Source organism: Globicephala melas, chromosome 3 (genome assembly GCF_963455315.2).
Source record: "Globicephala melas chromosome 3, mGloMel1.2, whole genome shotgun sequence".
Taxonomy (NCBI): Eukaryota; Metazoa; Chordata; class Mammalia; order Artiodactyla; family Delphinidae; genus Globicephala; species Globicephala melas.
This window is the reverse complement of record NC_083316.1, coordinates 25,874,533-25,892,486: the sequence shown is the minus strand read 5'-3', so window position 1 is coordinate 25,892,486 and position 17,954 is coordinate 25,874,533. Positions and strand designations below refer to the sequence as shown.

General features: G+C 48.6%; 2 protein-coding genes across 4 annotated transcripts in view; one reads left to right on the top strand and one right to left on the bottom strand.

The window, feature by feature from the left end:
* The window catches only part of PDZD2 (PDZ domain containing 2), a 377,542-nt gene extending 360,114 nt beyond the window's left edge, over positions 1-17,428 (bottom strand). The window contains exon 1 of one of the 3 annotated variants that reach the window (XM_060295693.1): positions 17,133-17,428. The gene's annotated coding sequence lies outside the window, so the exon portion shown is untranslated. Of the gene's footprint in view, positions 1-12,593; positions 12,671-16,711; positions 16,798-17,132 lie in introns of those variants that run through there. The other 2 variants (XM_060295694.1, XM_060295696.1) reach the window with 2 other exon arrangements.
* On the top strand, positions 16,693-17,436 carry LOC138842606 (proline-rich protein HaeIII subfamily 1-like). The gene has a single exon (XM_070045083.1). It carries the CDS (start codon positions 16,693-16,695, stop codon positions 17,434-17,436), a length of 744 nt encoding a protein of 247 aa, XP_069901184.1.
* Positions 17,437-17,954: the final 518 nt, after the last annotated feature.

The window sequence follows — 17,954 nt, the reverse complement described above, 5'->3', positions numbered from 1 at the left end:
GGTTCCTGATCGTCTTGTCATAAATGCAGTTGGCTTTTCGGACATAAGTGAGGGACCTTCACCTGAGCCCTTGGCTGATCTTGCAGGACGTGGCCCATCCTATATGACAGTTTAGATTCTGATTCTGGTGTGAAATGAGGTCACTGTGCTTCCCAGATCTGGGTCCTGAACAAATGGGATAAATGTGTCATCCACGTCTTTATTCAAGTCATCGATAGAAACGTTGAACAGGAGCAGGATAAATCCAATGGCAGAACTGTGTCTGACTCTCGCTGCTAGAACCCTCTCCCTGGATTGACACCAATCCATCAACCCCTTTGTGCGGGCATTTAGCCAGTCAGCTACAAATCAACACATTCTGCAACTGTCCAGTCCACGTTTCTCCAGCTTGCCCACAAAGATATCACAAGAGACCATCCAAGCACCTTGTTGAAAAGTTCACGTTCGTTATGTCAACAGCTTTCCCATGATGCACTGGTCTAGTAACCTTATCCCCGCTGGATAAAAACACAATGCGCTTTTCTTTGCTGTGTCTTATACACCTAAGACCAGATGGAAATCGGTTTATGACATTCTACTGCTTTATAACACTTCCTGTCTCACCATGACATCACTTTTCCCCAATCCTAGGGCTTCAGAGGCCACAAAGTGTTGAGACCTTAGCTTCTAAACCTTCCTCTTACTCCAGTAGATTGGGTTACCTGATCTCCCAGCCTGTTGAAATGAAGAACGTTAGCCTGATAATGAGACTATAATAGAAAAGCCACTATTTCAAATAGAGAGAGAAGGGCTGTATAAGATGCCCCCCTTTGCCCTGTCTCAGGACTTCCTCCCAGCAGCCCTAAAGAGTATTTTAAATTTATTTCCTTGAATCTGAGTTTGAAAATAAAGGCAAATGTGATTATACCTGAGCTTTCTTGAGTACATCATTTTCAACCAGGTTACTGAAATCCTGAGATTTTAAATCTTACAAGCTACATATTTAGTTGCTTAAAAAAGAACATGGAATGAGAAAGATACAGATCAACAATAACCCAGAGTGAAAATGCCAGGTGTTTATGAAGGGTACAGTCCCTAATTATGCCAAGAGGGACACCCTTTCCCCTTGGCAATGCTCCTTAGAAGCTGCCAATACATTAAACAGGACCAGTTTAGCCAATCCATCAACATCTGTTTACAGCCTGCTGCTGGGGACACAAAGATGTGAGAGATATGGTCAAGAGCCTCCAAGACTTCACAGTCTAGCCTAGGAGGAGCTAAGAACAAAGAAAGGCACTTTCACCGAAAGGTTCACCAACCAAGGCAGCATGTGCTGGATGCCAAGAGAATGTGCCAGGCAGTGTGTGCGCCAGACTTTCTGAGAGAGGCTGCCAGCTGGAGGCTGAGGAGAAACACTCTTCAAAGGGAATGAGACTTTGCCTGGGTCTTAAGGGATGGACAGAGTCTAGGCAAGGGGTAGTGGGGCATTCCGGGCGGGGGGTGTGAAATAAATGCATATAGTCCATGAAGATGAAAGAAGTTAAGCTGCATCCAAATCCCGTCTCACTTTGCAAATACATTCGTGGGGCATTGGTTCCAGGACTCCTGAGGATACCGTAATCAGAGGATGCTCAAGTCCCTTGTATAAAATGGCGTAGTATTTGCCTGTAACCTATGCACATCCTTCCTTGTACTTTAAATCATCTCTAGATTACTGATAATACCTAATACAATGTAAATGGCTATAAATACAATGTAAATACTGGCAAATTCAAGTTTCGCTTTTTGGAACTTTCTGGAATTTTTTTCCCGAATATTTTCCATCAGCGGTGGGCTGAATCTGCAGAGGCAGAACCCACGGATACACAGATAGGGAGGGCTGACGGGAGAAAGAGAAAAGCCTTCTGCTCAACGGGAAATTAACAAAGAAAACACTTAACTTTGCAAGGGTGGGGGTCTGTGCCTCCAGGCAAAGTTCGGCCAAGGTCATGCCAGGATGAACGTCCACTACACTCACTCTAAGATGCTCCGATGAAAACCCTAGTATGCTATTACACACAGCACAAATTTCATTAAAATCATCCCCGGAAATTTAAGATTTGAGACTAACGGACTTTCTGAGAATGCAACAACATAGGCCACAGAGGTAAAGATCCCAAGAAGAAAAAAAACAAGTAGTGGTTTGCAGCCCTGGCTCCCCATTAGAATGACCTGGGGAACGTTCAGAAAATACCAGTGCTTGCGCTGGTCCTACCAATTACATCACAATCCCCAGGGCATCAATATTTAAATTAAAAATACCAGTGATTCTAACCTCATTCTCTTGACAAATTGTTTCCTGAGTGCCTGCTGTATGCTGAGCCTTGTTCTAAGTGTCGAAGATATGAGTGAATCAAATAGGCTCCCCACCTTCAGAAAAATAGCCTCATAAATTTTACAATGCAGCGGGGTAGAGCAGGCAGAAAGGCAAATTAAGTCAGTAAAATATATATGCTTAAACACTGACCAGGCGCAAAGGAGAAAATAAAGCTGAGAAGGGGGCTATGAAATCTCAGGCTGGAACAGGGTGGCATGGAAGACTTCACTGAAGGTGACATTTGAATCAAGACCTGAAGAAACTAGCAACTCAGCTACATGAAAGAAGAACACGCCAGGCAGAGGGAACAGCAGGTGCGGTGCCCCCGAGGCATCAGTGTGCCAGGGGGGCGTGTGGCTTGAGCAGAGAGGGAGAGTTACAGAGATGGAGTCAGGGAGGATGGGAAGGGGAGGGTCTGGAAGTTAAGTAATGAGTTCAGCTTTTACTCTGAGTGAGATGGGGAGTCATGGGAAAGTTTGAACAGAGAAGTCACATGATCTGGTTTATATTCTGAATCTAGAATTACTCAGCTGCTCTGCTGAGAATATGCTATGGGGGGAAAGGGAAAAGGTAGAAATCGAGCAATTCCTGAAATAGCCCACTTGCGAGATGAGGACACTGGGGATGAAGAGAGGTGATGAGCCATGGTCAGATTCTGGGTATCTTTGGAAGAACAAACTAGAGACAAAGCATCTGGAAGGGGAAGGGGTGGGAATCAGGAACTTAGTTTTAGACGTTAAAGCCTGAGATGGCCGTCAGTGGAGGTGTCAGATAGATAATTCTATATGCAAGTGGTACAAGATGGAGATACACTGGTGTGAATTCTTGGCTTACGGACGGCATTTAAATCCATGAGGATGACTGACTTCACAGATAGTAATCACAGAAAGAAAAGACAAGAAGTGCAAGTAATGAGTCCTGGGCCCTCCAGCAGTTGAGAGATCAGGGAGGAGAGAAGACAGTCAAGAAAACTACGAAGGAATGCTGGCTGTTGAGCAAGGAGGAATGTCCGTACAGTATGGTGTTCAGAGAGCAAAGGGAAGGAAGCATTTCAAGAATAAAGCAGGGATGAACTGTGTGCATCAAATGCTTTGAAGGAGCATGGAAAAGGCTGAGAGTCGGTCCTTGGGTTTAGCAGTGTAGACGTCATTAGCGACCTTGATAAGAGCAGTCTGTGATGTACAACAGGGTAGTGAATCACTTCTCTAGGAGGTCATGTTCTTGGACGCAGCTTAAAATATATCGAATGTCTGTCTTCCCTAACAGAATCTAAGAGTCTAGTACACAGTAGGTCTCTATCTGATTTACTGAAGAAATACCCCGGGGCTGTACAAGTGCAATGTTCATGAAATCACCTAAAATGATCACTCTGTAAAGTGGAAATCTTTCCATATGGAAAAATATTCTGATGGAAAGATCTCTCTTAAGACACATATCAGAAGATTCATCTTCCCATACATCTTAAATCGTAACTAGCACTGCCTCAGATTTACTAGCTCCCCTATTAGATGATAAGTTTCTGAAGGGCAAGACCATTTCAGACTTCAGGGATCTTCATGGATTAGCTGTAGGTATGACCTGAAGTATGTAGTACCAATTATTCTCCCCACTCAGCCATGCTGGTCTGACACTAGTTTCATTCATTTAAAACACCTTCATGAAGGATCTACTATGGTCCAGGCACTGCTCTGGGTGCTTGAGTCACAGCATCAAAAAGGACATGGTTTCTGCCTAGAAGAACCTTCCAGTCTACTGTTTCTGACACACTGCTGACATCAACTGAAGAAGAGGCTCTGGCTTCACTGGACTGCATTGGACTGCAGTTCACTTTCCCAACAATAGCCACAGGTGATATAGCACAATGTGACATCGCCCAGATTCACCCAGGCCTAGATATATATGTTTATGAGTAAATACGCCTAAGGGGGTTCTTAGCCAGTTCCAAGTCTCCAGCAAAAGCAGGGTTTAGGAAGCACACCATGTTCTTGAAGGAATACTTTCTCTGTTGTTTCTCCCCCATCCCAAAAGAGAGTTAAATAATTTGATGGGATTGGTAATTCAAGGCAATCTGAAATTTATTTATTTTTCTTCCTCATGCATTGAATGTGAAGTGTACATACCTTTTCTGTATGTGATATGTACTAAATAAATATTAATTGGATGAAAATATTAATTGGATGAATAATATTAATTGGATGAAAATAAATATTAATTGGATGGCACAATGTGACATCGCCCAGATTCACCCAGGCCTAGATATATATGTTTATGAGTAAATACGCCTAAGGGGGTTCTTAGCCAGTTCCAAGTCTCCAGCAAAAGCAGGGTTTAGGAAAAAAAAAAAAAAAAAAAAAAGCAGGGTTTAGGAAGCACACCATGTTCTTGAAGGAATGCTTTCTCTGTTGTTTCTCCCCCACCCCAAAAGAGAGTTGAATAATTTGATGGGATTGGTAATTCAAGGCAATTTGAATTTTATTTATTTTTCTTCCTCATGCATTGAATGTGAAGTGTACATACCTTTTCTCTATGTGATATGTACTAAATAAATATTAATTGGATGAAAAGGAAAAAAATTGGTTTGCAGTGGCAAGGACAAAGTACAAACTCTAGGAAAGAACTAAGCATCACTGATAATACTACCTCCTTCAAATGTCTGCTGAGCTTTCATAGTTTTCATTGGTTGTACGGGAAGCTACCTACTTCCTATCTGCAGGACCACCTCTATTAGCAAAGTTTACATGCTGTGTCAATATGAAGACGGGGAGTAGCCATTGAGAAAGAGTTAGAAAAAATAAGTCCAACTATCCCAGTGTGCAGGTTCCAGCATGGATTTGAACCAATGGAAATCCAGAAGGACTTCTTGATCCAGCAAATGAGAACTGTGGTGGGTGGCGATATTCCACATCAGAACAGCACATACAATTCAACCTGGGCTCCATTTGACCACCCACCTGCCTGTTAGCAGAAACAATGAGCAGCCCCTCTTTGGTTCATGATAAAAATAAAGGAGACTGCTAATGAGCGACATTTTACATGCACAACCCTCCAGGCAAAGTTCTGGTTACCATAGCAAACCCCAGCTCATGACAGCAGAGGCAAAGCACATGACGTATCAAATGGCCAGAGTTCTGCTTCCCTGCAGGAAAGCAGCTATATTTGCCAAATATACTAATCAGCCACTATAGCCCTTTCTACGAATGAAAGCCCAACCTACATTTGTGAGTCTTGGCCATTCTCACAATTACTATTTGCCTGAAAGAGTAGCTTTTTGTCTGATGTTTACTTATCGGGATGCTGATGTAATTCTCAAGATGGAACCTATTTTTAAAAGGGGGTCCAAGAGCAGGGAAAGAAACAAATAGCTGCTTTCTCATTTTCCCCAGTCTGAAACTGGCAGAAGTTCCTTTGAGCCCCACATCTGGCAAGAGCCTATCCTTTGGCATCTTCCATGACTGGCCCAAAGCTGGTGACAGAGAAATAGACCAGTGTTTTAGCAAGACCCAGTGCAGAGGGTCTTGCTCTCAACCACCTAAAAATGGGATCCATGTTGTCATTGTAGGGTTCTATCAACTGGGAGGAGACAGGGAGGCAGACAAAAACCAAACTACAGAAAAGTGATGATACAAAAGGAAAACCAGGAGGAGGAAGATCTCAGGGCTTCTTATGAATGCAAACAAATTTCACCTTTGCACTCTCCCTGCAGAGACGATCAGGATGCAACCTGGTCGTCTCTGCCTTTCCTATAAGCATTCAAGGAAGAGGGTTTAGGCTTCCCTGGTGGCGCAGTGGTTGAGAGTCCGCCTGCCGATGCAGGGGACACGGGTTCGTGCCCCGGTCCGGGAGGATCCTACATGCCGCGGAGGGGCTGGGCCCCGGGAGAGGCCACAACAGTGAGAGGCCCGTGTACCGCAAAAAAAAAAAAAAAAAAAGGAAGAGGGTTTAAACCATTAATTCTCTAGATGGATCACAAAAAGTCTTCAGCCTAAATGCCCAAGTGGTGAAAAAAAGAAATGAACTTCTTAACTTCTCAAGCTTAAGCCCAAGGCCAACTTTTCAGAGAAACAGTACATTGAGAATCTGAGTAAGTATATTTTTTCCCTGTGTTTTAACAATCTGTGTCCTGGGTTTCTGAGCAAAAAATGAATTAGAAAACTCAGAGTTCTGTAGGGACTTTAGGGATCTTAGGCAGTCCCTCCTTCTCGGAGACTCTATATGGAATAATAGTTAAGAACGCGGGCTTAGGAGACAGATTTGGGTTCAGATTCTTGTTCCAACTCTTAACAGATGTGCAACTTTAGGCAAGCAATTTAAACTTTTTGAGGCTACTTTTCATCATCTGAAAAATAAGGATAACTGGGATCAGTGCCTGGAATGTAACAAGTGCTTTACTTGTTCAACAGCTATTTATTGAGTGCCTACTGTATACTAGGCATTGTTGTCAGCACTGGAGATACAGTAAACAAGACAAGGTCCTTGCTTTTTTTTTTTTTTTTTTTTTTGCTGTACGTGGGCCTCTCACTGTTGTGGCCTCTCCCGTTGCGGAGCACAGGCTCCGGACGCACAGGCTCAGCGGCCATGGCTCACGGGCCCAGCCGCTCCACGGCATGTGGGATCTTCCCGGACCGGGGCACGAACCCGTGTCCCCTGCATCGGCAGGCGTACTCTCAACCACTGCGCCACCAGGGAAGCCCCCAAGGTCCTTGCTTTGATGGAACTTACATTCCAACAGGTGAGACAAACGATAAACAAATAAATCAAAATTTTATTTCAAATGGAAAAAGAGTAACATGATAGAGCACCTGGGGGGGTGCCCATTTTAAAGTATATGATTGTGGAGAAGACGGTCTTTGAAAAAGGTTTGAAGGAAAAAGCTTCCAGGAAGAAGTAAGACCGTCTTCTGGGATAGAGCTTGCTATGCTCCATAAAGGACAGTGTTTCTGGACACAGAGAGTGAGGGCAATGAGTGGGAACAGAGGAAATCACCTGTGAGTCAGGTTGGGGCAAGGGGCCTGAATCATATTCAAATGGCAATGAGAAAGCCCCAGGTTGAAGCTGCAGAGTGACATGACTTGATTTGTGTGTTAAAAGGTCCCTCTGGCTGCTCTGAGGAGAAAGGATTAGGGGTCAAGAGTACTCTGGGGAGGCCCAGTTAGAGGACCACGGCAGCAGCGGTCCAGGGACAAGTGACGGCAGCTTCAACTAGGGGGACTGCCATGGAGGTGGGGAGAAGGCGGATACTGGAGGAAGGGCCAACAGGACTCACAGACTTAGCTGCTGGAGTGGGAGGAAAAGAGAAGAATGAAGCGTGGTTTCTAGGTTTGGGGAATGAGCCTGTAGGTGGATGCTGGTGTCAATTACTGAGGTGGGAGGAGAAGGAAAGAACTAGCCTCAGGGGTACATATCAAGGCTTCCATTTTGATTGTGCTAGGTCTGAGGCATCCATTCTATTCCCATGCAGAGATGTCAGGTTGGCAGTGGGGCATACGAGTCTGGAAGTTGGTGAGAGCTCGAGACATAAATTTCGGAGGCAACATAACACAGATGGTAGATGAGATCTCCCTAGAAGGGACAATAACTAGAGAAGAGGACCCGAGGTCAAGTCCTGGGGCAACATCATAAAACAATGAACATCAGTTGATGTTGGTATAATTTTCAGTACGCTGGGAAGGAGAGCGTTGGCCAGTTATTGTTATCAGCATCTTTCTACCCATCTATCTACCCACCCATCCTGTCATCCATTCATACCATAAACAATCAGAGCACATTTACTGAGAGGTAGTAGAGACGATAGATGGTCCTCGACTTACGATGGTTCGACTTACAATTTTTCAACTTTATGATGGTGAAAAAGTGATACACAGTCAGTAGAAACCATACTTCGAATTTTGATTTTTCCCGGGTTAGCAACAGGCGGTTACAACACTCTTTGGAGATTCTGGGCAGCAGCAGTGAGCCGCAGCTCCCGGTCAGCCACGCCATCACCAGGGTAAACAACCGATACACTTACAACCATTCTGTACCCATGCAACCATTCTGCTTTTCACTCTCAGTATAGTATTCAATAAATTACATGAGATGTTCAACACTTTTTAATAAAATAGGCTTTGTGTTAGATGATTTTGCCCACTATAGGTTAATGCAAGTGTTCTGAGCACATTTGAGGTAGGCTAGGCTAAGCTGTGATGTTTGGTACGTTAGGTGTATTCTTTGTTTTTGTTTGTTTGTTTGTATGGCCACACCACGCGGCACGCAGGATCTTAGTTCCCCAACCAGGGATCGAACCCGTGCCACCTGCATTGGGAGCTTGAAGTCTTAACCACTGGACCGCCAGGGAAGTCCCATAGGTTAGGTGTATTCAGTGCATTTTTGACTTACGATATTTGCAATTTAGAATGAGTATTACTACGATGGGCTTATTATAGTACGTAACCACATTATAAGTCAAGGAAGATCTGTAGTTCAACAACACAAGCTCTGGAGACAAACTGCTCTACTTAAATCCTGGTTCCACAAACTCCTGTAACCTTTGGGAATTTTCTTAACCACAGTGCACCATTTCTCCATCTGCAAAAGGGTATGTAGTGGGTTAAATGGTGCCTTCATAATAGATATGTTCACGTCCTGGTACCTGTGAATATGACCTTATTCACAGATATAATTCAATTAAGGATCTTGAGCTGAGATCATCCTGAATTATCCGGGTGGCCCTCAACCCAATGACAAGTGTCCTTGTAGGAGACATGCAAAACAGAGACATGCACACACAAGAGAAGACACGAGCGCACAGGGCAGAAGGCGATGTGAAGACAGGGATGGAGATTGGAGTGAAACAGCCACAGGAATGTTGACAGCTCCCCAAAGCTGGAAGAGGCCAGGAAGTCTTCTCACTGAGAGCCTCCAGAGGGAGCATGGCCCTACTGAAACCTGATTTCAGACTTCTGACCTCCAGAACTACGAGAGAATCAACTTTTGTAGTTCTGAGCCACCAAGTTTGTGGTAATTTCTTACAGCAGCCTTAGGAAACAAACGTGGGGATAATAATAGCATGGATCTCATCGGATGGTTACGAGAATTATATGAGTTAATACGTGTAAAGTGTCTAGAACAGTGCCTGTCAAATAGGGAACATTCAAATGACTTTAATTTTTCCCCATGGACTGAATATCGCGCCAGATCCTGAGGCGTATGGATCCTGAAGAGTACGGGGGAAAGGGCCGATCATCTCCAGAGACCCTCAAGAGATAGATGGTGCCCAGGACACTCAGCAGGTGAGGGGCCAGAGGGCGGGCAGGGTGCTCAGGGGCCGTGTGTGACTCCCAGAAACTGCTGAACGCTGCTCCCCAGCAGTCACGATAAAGAAGTCAATAAGCCTCACATCTGGTTTTGAAAGACGAGTAGTTGGTCCAGAGAGGGGTTCATGCAGTCCTTTCTGGTACCTTCCTCTCCCTGTGCCATCTGACTGCCTGCTCTCTCATGAGAATCCATGCTGATGAGGACACTTGGAGCACATTTCCTGGGGACAGCTGTCTCTTCTTTTAGCCTAATGATACTGGGAATAACTGTGACTAGGGTGGGGTAGGGGTGGAGAGTGGGCAGGGGAAAACTGGAGGAAAGCAATGCCGAATTTATATGCTGAGTGACTTAGGAATAATATTTGCATGGCTGCTTTAGCCTTGGAAGTTAATTTTCTTCGCCAAGAGACCCATACAGCACACTCTAGTTTTACCCAAATCTCTATAAGATGCATTGTGTCAAAAAGGGGGGGGGGGTGGGGGGACTTCCCTGGTGGTGCAGTGGTTAAGAACCCGCCTGCCAATACAGGGGACATGGGTTCAATCCCTGGTCTGGGAAGATCCCACATGCCGCAGAGCAACTAAGCCCGTGTGCCACAACTACTGAGCCTGTGCTCTAGAACCTGCGAGCCACAACTACTGAGCCCACGTGCCACAACTACTGAAGCCCGTGCGCCTAGAGCCTGTGCTCCACAACAAGAGAAGCCACCGCAATGAGAAGCCCGCACACCGCAAAGAAGAGTAGCCCCCGCTCACCGCAACTAAAGAAAGCCCACGCGCAGCAATGAAGACCCAACACAGCCAAACATAAATAAATTAATTAATTTTTTTAAAAAAGGGGGTGGGGTTTCCCTGGTGGCGCAGTGGTTGAGAGTCCGCCTGCCGATGCGGGGGACACGGGTTCGTGCCCTGGTCCCGGGGTGTCCCGCGTGCCGCGGAGCGGCTGGGCCCGTGGGCCATGGCCGCTGGGCCTGCGCGTCCGGAGCCTTTGCTCCGCAGCGGGAGGGGCCACAGCGGTGAGAGGCCCGCGTACTGCAAAAACAAAAACAAAATTATCCTCCCTCCCAGCCGCCTCCCAGCACAGCTTGTATTCCTGCAGCGGGCGGGAGCTGGCTTTGGATTCCACAGCTCTTAGATAATGGTGGGAATCTGATTCTGCATTGCATCCATCCATCTTGATTTTTAGCAAAGCAGGATGCTCACCCCTCGGAAGCCAGGGTGACAGAGTGTATGTCTTTTAACTAGGATGATTCGGTTGAGGTAGCAGAGTTAGTTAAAGTGGAGTGCAGGCAAAAGCAAGTGCTGGAGGGCTTCCCTGATGGCTCAGTGGTTGAGAGTCTGCCTGCCGATTCAGGGGACACAGATTCGTGCCCCGGTCCGGGAAGATCCCACATGCCGCGCAGCGGCTGGGCCCGTGAGCCATGGCCGCTGAGCCTGCGCATCTGGAGTCTGTGCTCCGCAACGGGAGGGGTCACAACAGTGAGAGGCCCGCGTACCGCAAAAAAAAAAAAAAAAAAAAAAAAAAGCAAGTGCTGGTGGTGTCAGGTGTTGATAAAAAGGGAGACCATGAGTGGCTCAGTCCAAATCCATTTCCACTCCTGCCAAAACCCTCCAGGGACCCAGTCTGGAGCATCGTTCTATTAAGGGCCACAAACACCATGAAAGCCCCTCCTCAGGAGGCTGCTCAAACACCACCAGATCTATTCTGGAATGCGCTAAATTTACTTCAACCTGAAGGCAAGGGATTGGATTATGGTCCTTCAAAGATCTGCAAATCCTTCAGAGAGTGTGATTTTTTTTTTTAATCCTCATGTGGATAGCTAGGCATTTCAGGCTGCTTAAGGCAACAAAACTTCCCCTACCTCTTCGCTATTATTTTATCTAAAGCTGTGACATCAGTGTGGGCAAAATTAGTCCTCTTTGCTGTAAAGCTGGTTCCCCAAACCCTGCTTCTCCAAAACCCCTTCACGTGTTAGAGTGTTTGATGAGCCACAGAAACACTTTAAAACCCCAAGACAAATAATCCAGGAATAACTTAGTCAGATGTTCAATGCTATCTGGTTTCATTAGACTGCTTCATAAAGAGAGTTAATGCCTAAGTTTCTGCAAGTTAATAGCCCAGTCACTCTTCACTCTATGTATTCGTGCAGGTAATGCATGCATCCCGAAGCCAGCGGCTCTCAGAACTGGGATTGTTTCCCGGCCCCACTGTGAATATGGGGTGGAGAAGATGTTATTGGCATTGGAGAGAGGCCCCGGCCAGGGGCAGGCCTCTTCCGGGAGCTGGAGAGACTTAAAAGACAGATGTGTCTTCTCCGCACTTAGTGCCTTAACAAGCCATCTCTGGGCTCGGCCGCCGTATCAGACCACAAAGGGACGCTTCAACTATTGAGTTTTCAAACCGTAAATGCTCCCAGTGTTTTCTTGAACACATTTGTAAATAGAATGTGGAGCTCTTTAGATCACAGGCAATTCAAGTCTGAATCAGATGACCTACCTGCCTTCAAATTCTGTCTCTGCCCAGAACTGCAGAACCCCGGGGAAACGTATCCTTTCCCAAGCCCATCTTTTTTTTCCATTTCCATTTCCATCAATAGAGATGGTTATTATAAGATCAAGGATTAAAAGGTTTTAAATGCCATGGAAGGATCCATCATTTTATATGGAACCTATGCATAAACCCAAGGGACAACATAATCTAGACCTAGACCATCCGGCTGGAAAAATAAATCAAGGATAACCTGAAAACATATTTTTATACTTCTCTTTCCTTAAAAAACTTTCTGCACATTTTCCCCAAATATCATGTAATTTAGCACACGTTTATTATTTCCTAAATCAAGGTAAGCACTCCTTTCCCTCCCCTCTTTACGAATGAGTGAGAATATTTATCTAATCTAAGTATAATGATAGATCCATTAATAAAACCAAGGGGGGCCACAGATTTTGAATTCCTCATTACCCACCTGCATCTTGCACAGCTGCCATTGAAAGATGACGGTTCCCAGATCAAGCACCTTAGACTGTGATTCTAGCTCTGGTGGTACTGAAATGAGGCGAGTTCTCTGCTTTTCTGGGCCTCCGCTTCTTGGAGTGCAGGAATTAGCCAGTCTGAATGTATCGCTCCTTCCAAAAACCACTAAGGAGAGGGGAGACCATCCAGGATCTCCCTGCTTTGAGCCCCGGCAACTTGACTTTTGCATCAGAGAGGGCCGTGATACATCTTTCACCCAGAACTGGGAGAAAGCTTCAGGCGGGTCTACTAAAAAGTCCTGCCTCCTGCCTCTACATTCAACTGGGCCGTCACTGACTTTGGCGAGAGGTTTATTCATTTCTCAGCACACTCTCGTCGGGACCCACACATACCAGATGCTGTCATTGAGACACATGCATATCTCAGTAGCTCTTTTTATTCCTCCTAAGAATAATCCTGGGAAGTAGCTACTCTACCAATTTTGCCCATGAAGAAACTGAGGCTGCAAAATTTCGAATCATCTGGCTAGCGAGACGTTCTCTGCACCGTGAGGATTCCAGCCAAGTCTCCGACCCCAGTTCCACAATCCTTCCTTTCCCTCTTGGCTGCCTCAGCCGGTACCATGAACCAGGTTCACCCACCCTGGCCAGCAGCAGCCTGTGCCCCCAAAGCTCCCAGCCTCACACAGTGCCCACCTGGCTGTCAGCAGCCAGCCCTTCTCTTTCACCAAGACTGATACCTTCCTCCGCTGCATTGCAGGCTCTCTCCAGCACCTCGCCCCACCTCTGCTTCCCTCTTACATTTCAGGGAAGGCAGATGCCAGCTTTTTTCTTTCCCTGCACCTGCTCCTGATGTCTCTGGCCCCTTCCCTCCCTTATCTGCTCCTTATCTTGACTCCATTCTCTCCCACTTCTCTTTTGTTTACTAAACATGCCTGGGAGGGGGAGCTGGGGGACTCTCCTGAATAAACCTTCCCATGACGCCACCACCTCCTCAAACTACCCTCCTGTTATTTCTGACTGGCATGCTTCTGCATCCAGTGTCCACACTCCCCACTTCCACTGTCTTGGCATTTGCTCTCTCCTTCGCCCCTTGCAGCCTGGCTTCCTTGGGCATCCTTCACAGATGCTGTCTCAGTCTCTGTCGATGGCCTTTTCCCATCATCCTCCTGGGATGCTGGCCCTTCTCAGACATTCCTGCCTGCACCTGTCCGCCCACCCTCCTTAGGGGCCTGCCTGCCGAGCATCCTACTTGGTAGTATGGACACACTTCTGAGGGCAGAAGAAAGAGGTTAAAAACTGTTGCGTCTCCAAGTCTGCCCTGTTAATGAGATTCAGCCTCTCCTTTGGCTTGGTCCTGACCTTTTGTGGGTTTGTCTTCTTTGGGATGTTTCCTCTTGTGGATGATGCAGAAAGAGGGAGCTGGGGCCACCTTCCAGCCGGGACAGCCACCTCCCACCATAGTCTGAGTCACTTAGGCCCACAAGATCTAGGCCAAGGGAGTATGCACAGCTCTGTGCTACCCTGTGCAGCCCACCAGCTCTGGAACTTCCAAGCCAGGGTTGGGACAACTCCCTACAGTACAGTCAGCTGGCACGATGGAGTGCAGGGTGTCTGGAGTGCAGGCTCTGTCTCTCTTCCTGTCTAACCTGAGGAAGTTGGTGGGTGACTGGTCGAGGCCTTTTCTGGGCATGAATGAGACAAGGTCCTAAAGAAACAGACCCAGGACTTCCCTGGTGGTCCGTGGTTAAGACTCTGCACTTCCAATGCAAGGGGCGCAGGTTCCACCTTAGTCGGGGAACTAAGATCCCACATGCCGTGCCGTGCAGCCCCCCCACCAAAAAAAAGAAACAGGCCCAGACAGCATGATGAGTGTGTAAAGGGGGCTCTGCAGATCGACGGTCCAAAGGTAGGACTGCTTTACGTCTCCTGGGAGAGGGAGAGGCAGAGAAGTCACAGAGGAGGAGGTTCTGAGCTAGATCTTGAAGAATAAAAAACGCTGCATCAGGAGGACCTCATCAGGAGGACCAGGGGAGAAAGGATATTCCAGGACCTGGCCCTTCCCACTACTACCGCAGAAAGACAGCGCTGTAGAGGCCGAGAGGAGTACGGGTCAGGAGGACTACAGCTCACATGCGAGTTGGGGGATATGGCAGAAAAGAAGTCTGAAGAAGGGCATAGGATTTGGAATTCATCCCACAGGTCCTGGGAGCCACTGATGGGTTTTACAAGGCAGTCAATGGAGCTTGGTGACTGATTAGATGTGGGAGAAGTCAAGAAGGAGAAGTTCGAAAGCCTTTCTCCAGGCCTCTGGTCTGCTGAATGTTAAAACTCCAAACTCCCCATTTCAGCCAACTGTGTATTCTGCTCCCCACCCGCAGGTGACCTTTGTTTCTTCTTCACTCCAAGTCAAAGCAGTGCCCATACTTCAAGTCCATGTCTGATGAGCCTTTCCTTTCTTCCAAGCCCACTGCCACCCACCGGCTTAGACCTCCATTAGGTCCCCACCCTCTATCTTATTACAATAAGCTCATCAGGGTCCTCACCTCTCATCTCCCCAATCCCAATTCTTCCTGCAAGAGATCAGACGAGTCATCCTAAAGCACACAGCTCTTCCACTAAGCCTGTCAGATCCCCTCAGTCAAAAGTGGTTTCTTTCTCCACTGTACTCCCAAAATGTTGCATCTGGATCACTCTTCAGGTACTTTAGTCGTTAGATCATCCCTTCATTTCTCCATTCAACAAATATAGGGTGCCTATACATGCCACATGGGCACCGGTTTGCTTCGGAGCTCTCAGTATACGTATCTCACGTCTCCTGATAGACTGAAACTCTGACAGCAAGGAGGGAGCCTCTGCCACCTATGCACACCCCCAGGAACCTCTAAGCCCCTGTGCATGGCAAACCACAAAAATGGCTGAAATGAATAGAGAAATTATCATAAGTTTCCTTAAATAGTAAACTGCCGTGAGTGCATGCAAAATCAATCTCAACGATATTTAAAGCAGAATTCAGTGTTTTTCCAGGAGCATATTAACTGTGTTAAGGGAGGTACATTTATATACTTTACATGGTTCTGATTCTTCCTTTCCCAGCACCTGCCATCCCTCTGCTCCCACATCTCTCTCTGCAGCCCTCCCCCCGGCCACCATCACTATGTGGTTATTAGTGGAGCAGTGGGTTTTGGCCCATTCTAATGGAAGAAGGAATTGATGAAGCTCTAGAACCACCTGCAGCCAAGGGTATGTTCTGGGACATTCTCTTCTACCCCTGCAAGCAGCCGTCCCACACCACATCTGCCAACCTGTTCCTACGTGACCTGCACTCAGAAGTCAGACTAGAAAAGCTGGCCCTAGAGCTGGTAAAAATAACAGGTCCCTAGAGCCCAAGTTCAGAGCAGACTGAGTGGGAGAGGCCTCACTGCAGAAGGACCAGCAGCACGGGAGGTGCAGCGGGGGCTCTGTGTAAAAGCAAAGCCAGAGTATCACTTTCTGCAGCCACCTCCATCATGATGTGTCGAGGGAAACGCATCCACCCGAAGCACCATAGCTCTGTGAGAGGCAGGAGGCCGTGCCAGCTGCAAGAGGCCGCTCCTTGCCCCAGCGCCCCTCCACCTCCAGTCCCAGCGCACGTCTGCAGCTCTGGAATGCCCTCGTGCCTGCCATTCCAGTCTCTGCGACCAGCCTATGTCAGACCTTGTCCTCTTCACACTCCAGTGTCCCTTATCAAGGTCTCCGCATGGATGAGGGCTGCTGAGGACAGGCTTCTGGCAAACTCCAACCAGGGACCCTAGACCCTCCCCCTCCCCAATTCAGCATTGCAGGAAGACAAGCAGCCCTAAGACCTAAAATGTCAACGCAAATCCAAGAGAGCGAGGGAGAGAGAAAAGAGGAGAAGGCCAGATTTGCGGAGGAACTGGACTTCAGAGGGAGAGAAGGTAGAGCAGCATTGCCTCATCCGTAGTTCCCCATCTCGCTGGCAGACGCCGGTAACCTCCCCAAAGATGCCCTTGCTCTTTGAGCGCCCTGCCCTCGCGCCGCGTGTCTCTTCTCCAGGCAGGAAGGGGGCAAGAGATGAGTAAGCGCGGGAGGATGGACCCCAAGGCAGTACCTGAGGCCAGAGCACCTGAGTACCTCCGTCCTGGAGGAGGGGACCTGGCGATGGTCCAGGGATGGGGATCCTGGGCGCGCGCCCCGGCAGGGGCTTCAGGCCCTGTCCTGAGTGTGCCCAGCAGTGCGCCTCGGGCTGTCCCGCTGTCCCCGGCCCGCTCTGTCGGGCCCTCTTCCCGAGGCCGCGTTCTCCCTGCGCCCAGCCGGATGCAAAGGGAGTTTGCGCCGCCCAACGTGGGACCGGGGTTCAGCTCCCCTACTCGCCGCCTAGCCGGGGCTGGGATTCCGCACCTGGATTGGTCCCTAAACTTTCCCGGGCGCACGCGGTTTCGGGGGTGCCACGCTTCCGCCCCCACCGGCCCCCAACGGCCCCCACCCATCCTAAGCCCCACGTCCCGGCCACAGCGGGACTGTCGCTTCACCTGCACGCGTCTCGGCGGAGGCTCCGGCTGCTCCTCGCGAGTCCGGACCGAGGCGCCGCCCGGTGGGTCTCGGCGCAGCTACCGCCGCTGCTGCCACCGCCGGTGCCAACCACCGCGCCTGCCCGGAGCTGCAGCGCCTAGGTTCGTCCGCAGCCACAGGAGGCGCAATCCCGGGCGCCCACGGCCCTGCGGGTCCCCGCAGCCGCCACCCACCGCTTCTCCCTGCCCGGGGCCGCACGCACCGGCGCCGGGAGTCGGCTTCTCGCCCGGCTCTCCCAGCTGCACGGCGCTGGGGATCCACTGAGCCTCTAGGATGGGCGGGGATTCCCTCCCTCTGGTAGATTCGAGGGGCGGGAACTCCCTTCCTGGAGTGACATGGACGGGGGGCGGGGATTCCCCTGCAGGAATGACAAGGTGGGCGGGGTTCCCCCGAGCAAGGCACACCGCGGACCGAGTCCCTCCGGGTGAACGGGAGCCCTGGGGCGCTGCCTAAGAAACCTGGGGATCCTGGGAGGAAAGGATCCGGGGAGATGGCAGCCCAGAATTTCCAGATGGTGGGGCTTGGGGCGCCATCTAGGTGGAAGAGAGTGCGCTAGGGGACGGGAAGTTGCCTTTGCACGACACTTCACATAGCACTGAGGAAAATGTCAGTCGCTATAAAATACAACAATGGGGCCGAGAGGCCAAAGGAGAGGGGGGAAGCACTAAGCCACTCCAAGCCATCCTTGGCCTCTGGTCTTTGGGATACCAAAGTTAATTTAACTTTGAGAATGAGAATGAGAATTTCGGGGAACCTCTTGGCACCTCAGAGCTGCTTAGTCC

Excerpts from the sequence above, each read along its gene's own strand:
- LOC138842606 (XM_070045083.1), top strand. The coding sequence starts at position 16,693 with ATGGACCCCAAGGCAGTACCTGAGGCCAGAGCACCTGAGTACCTCCGT.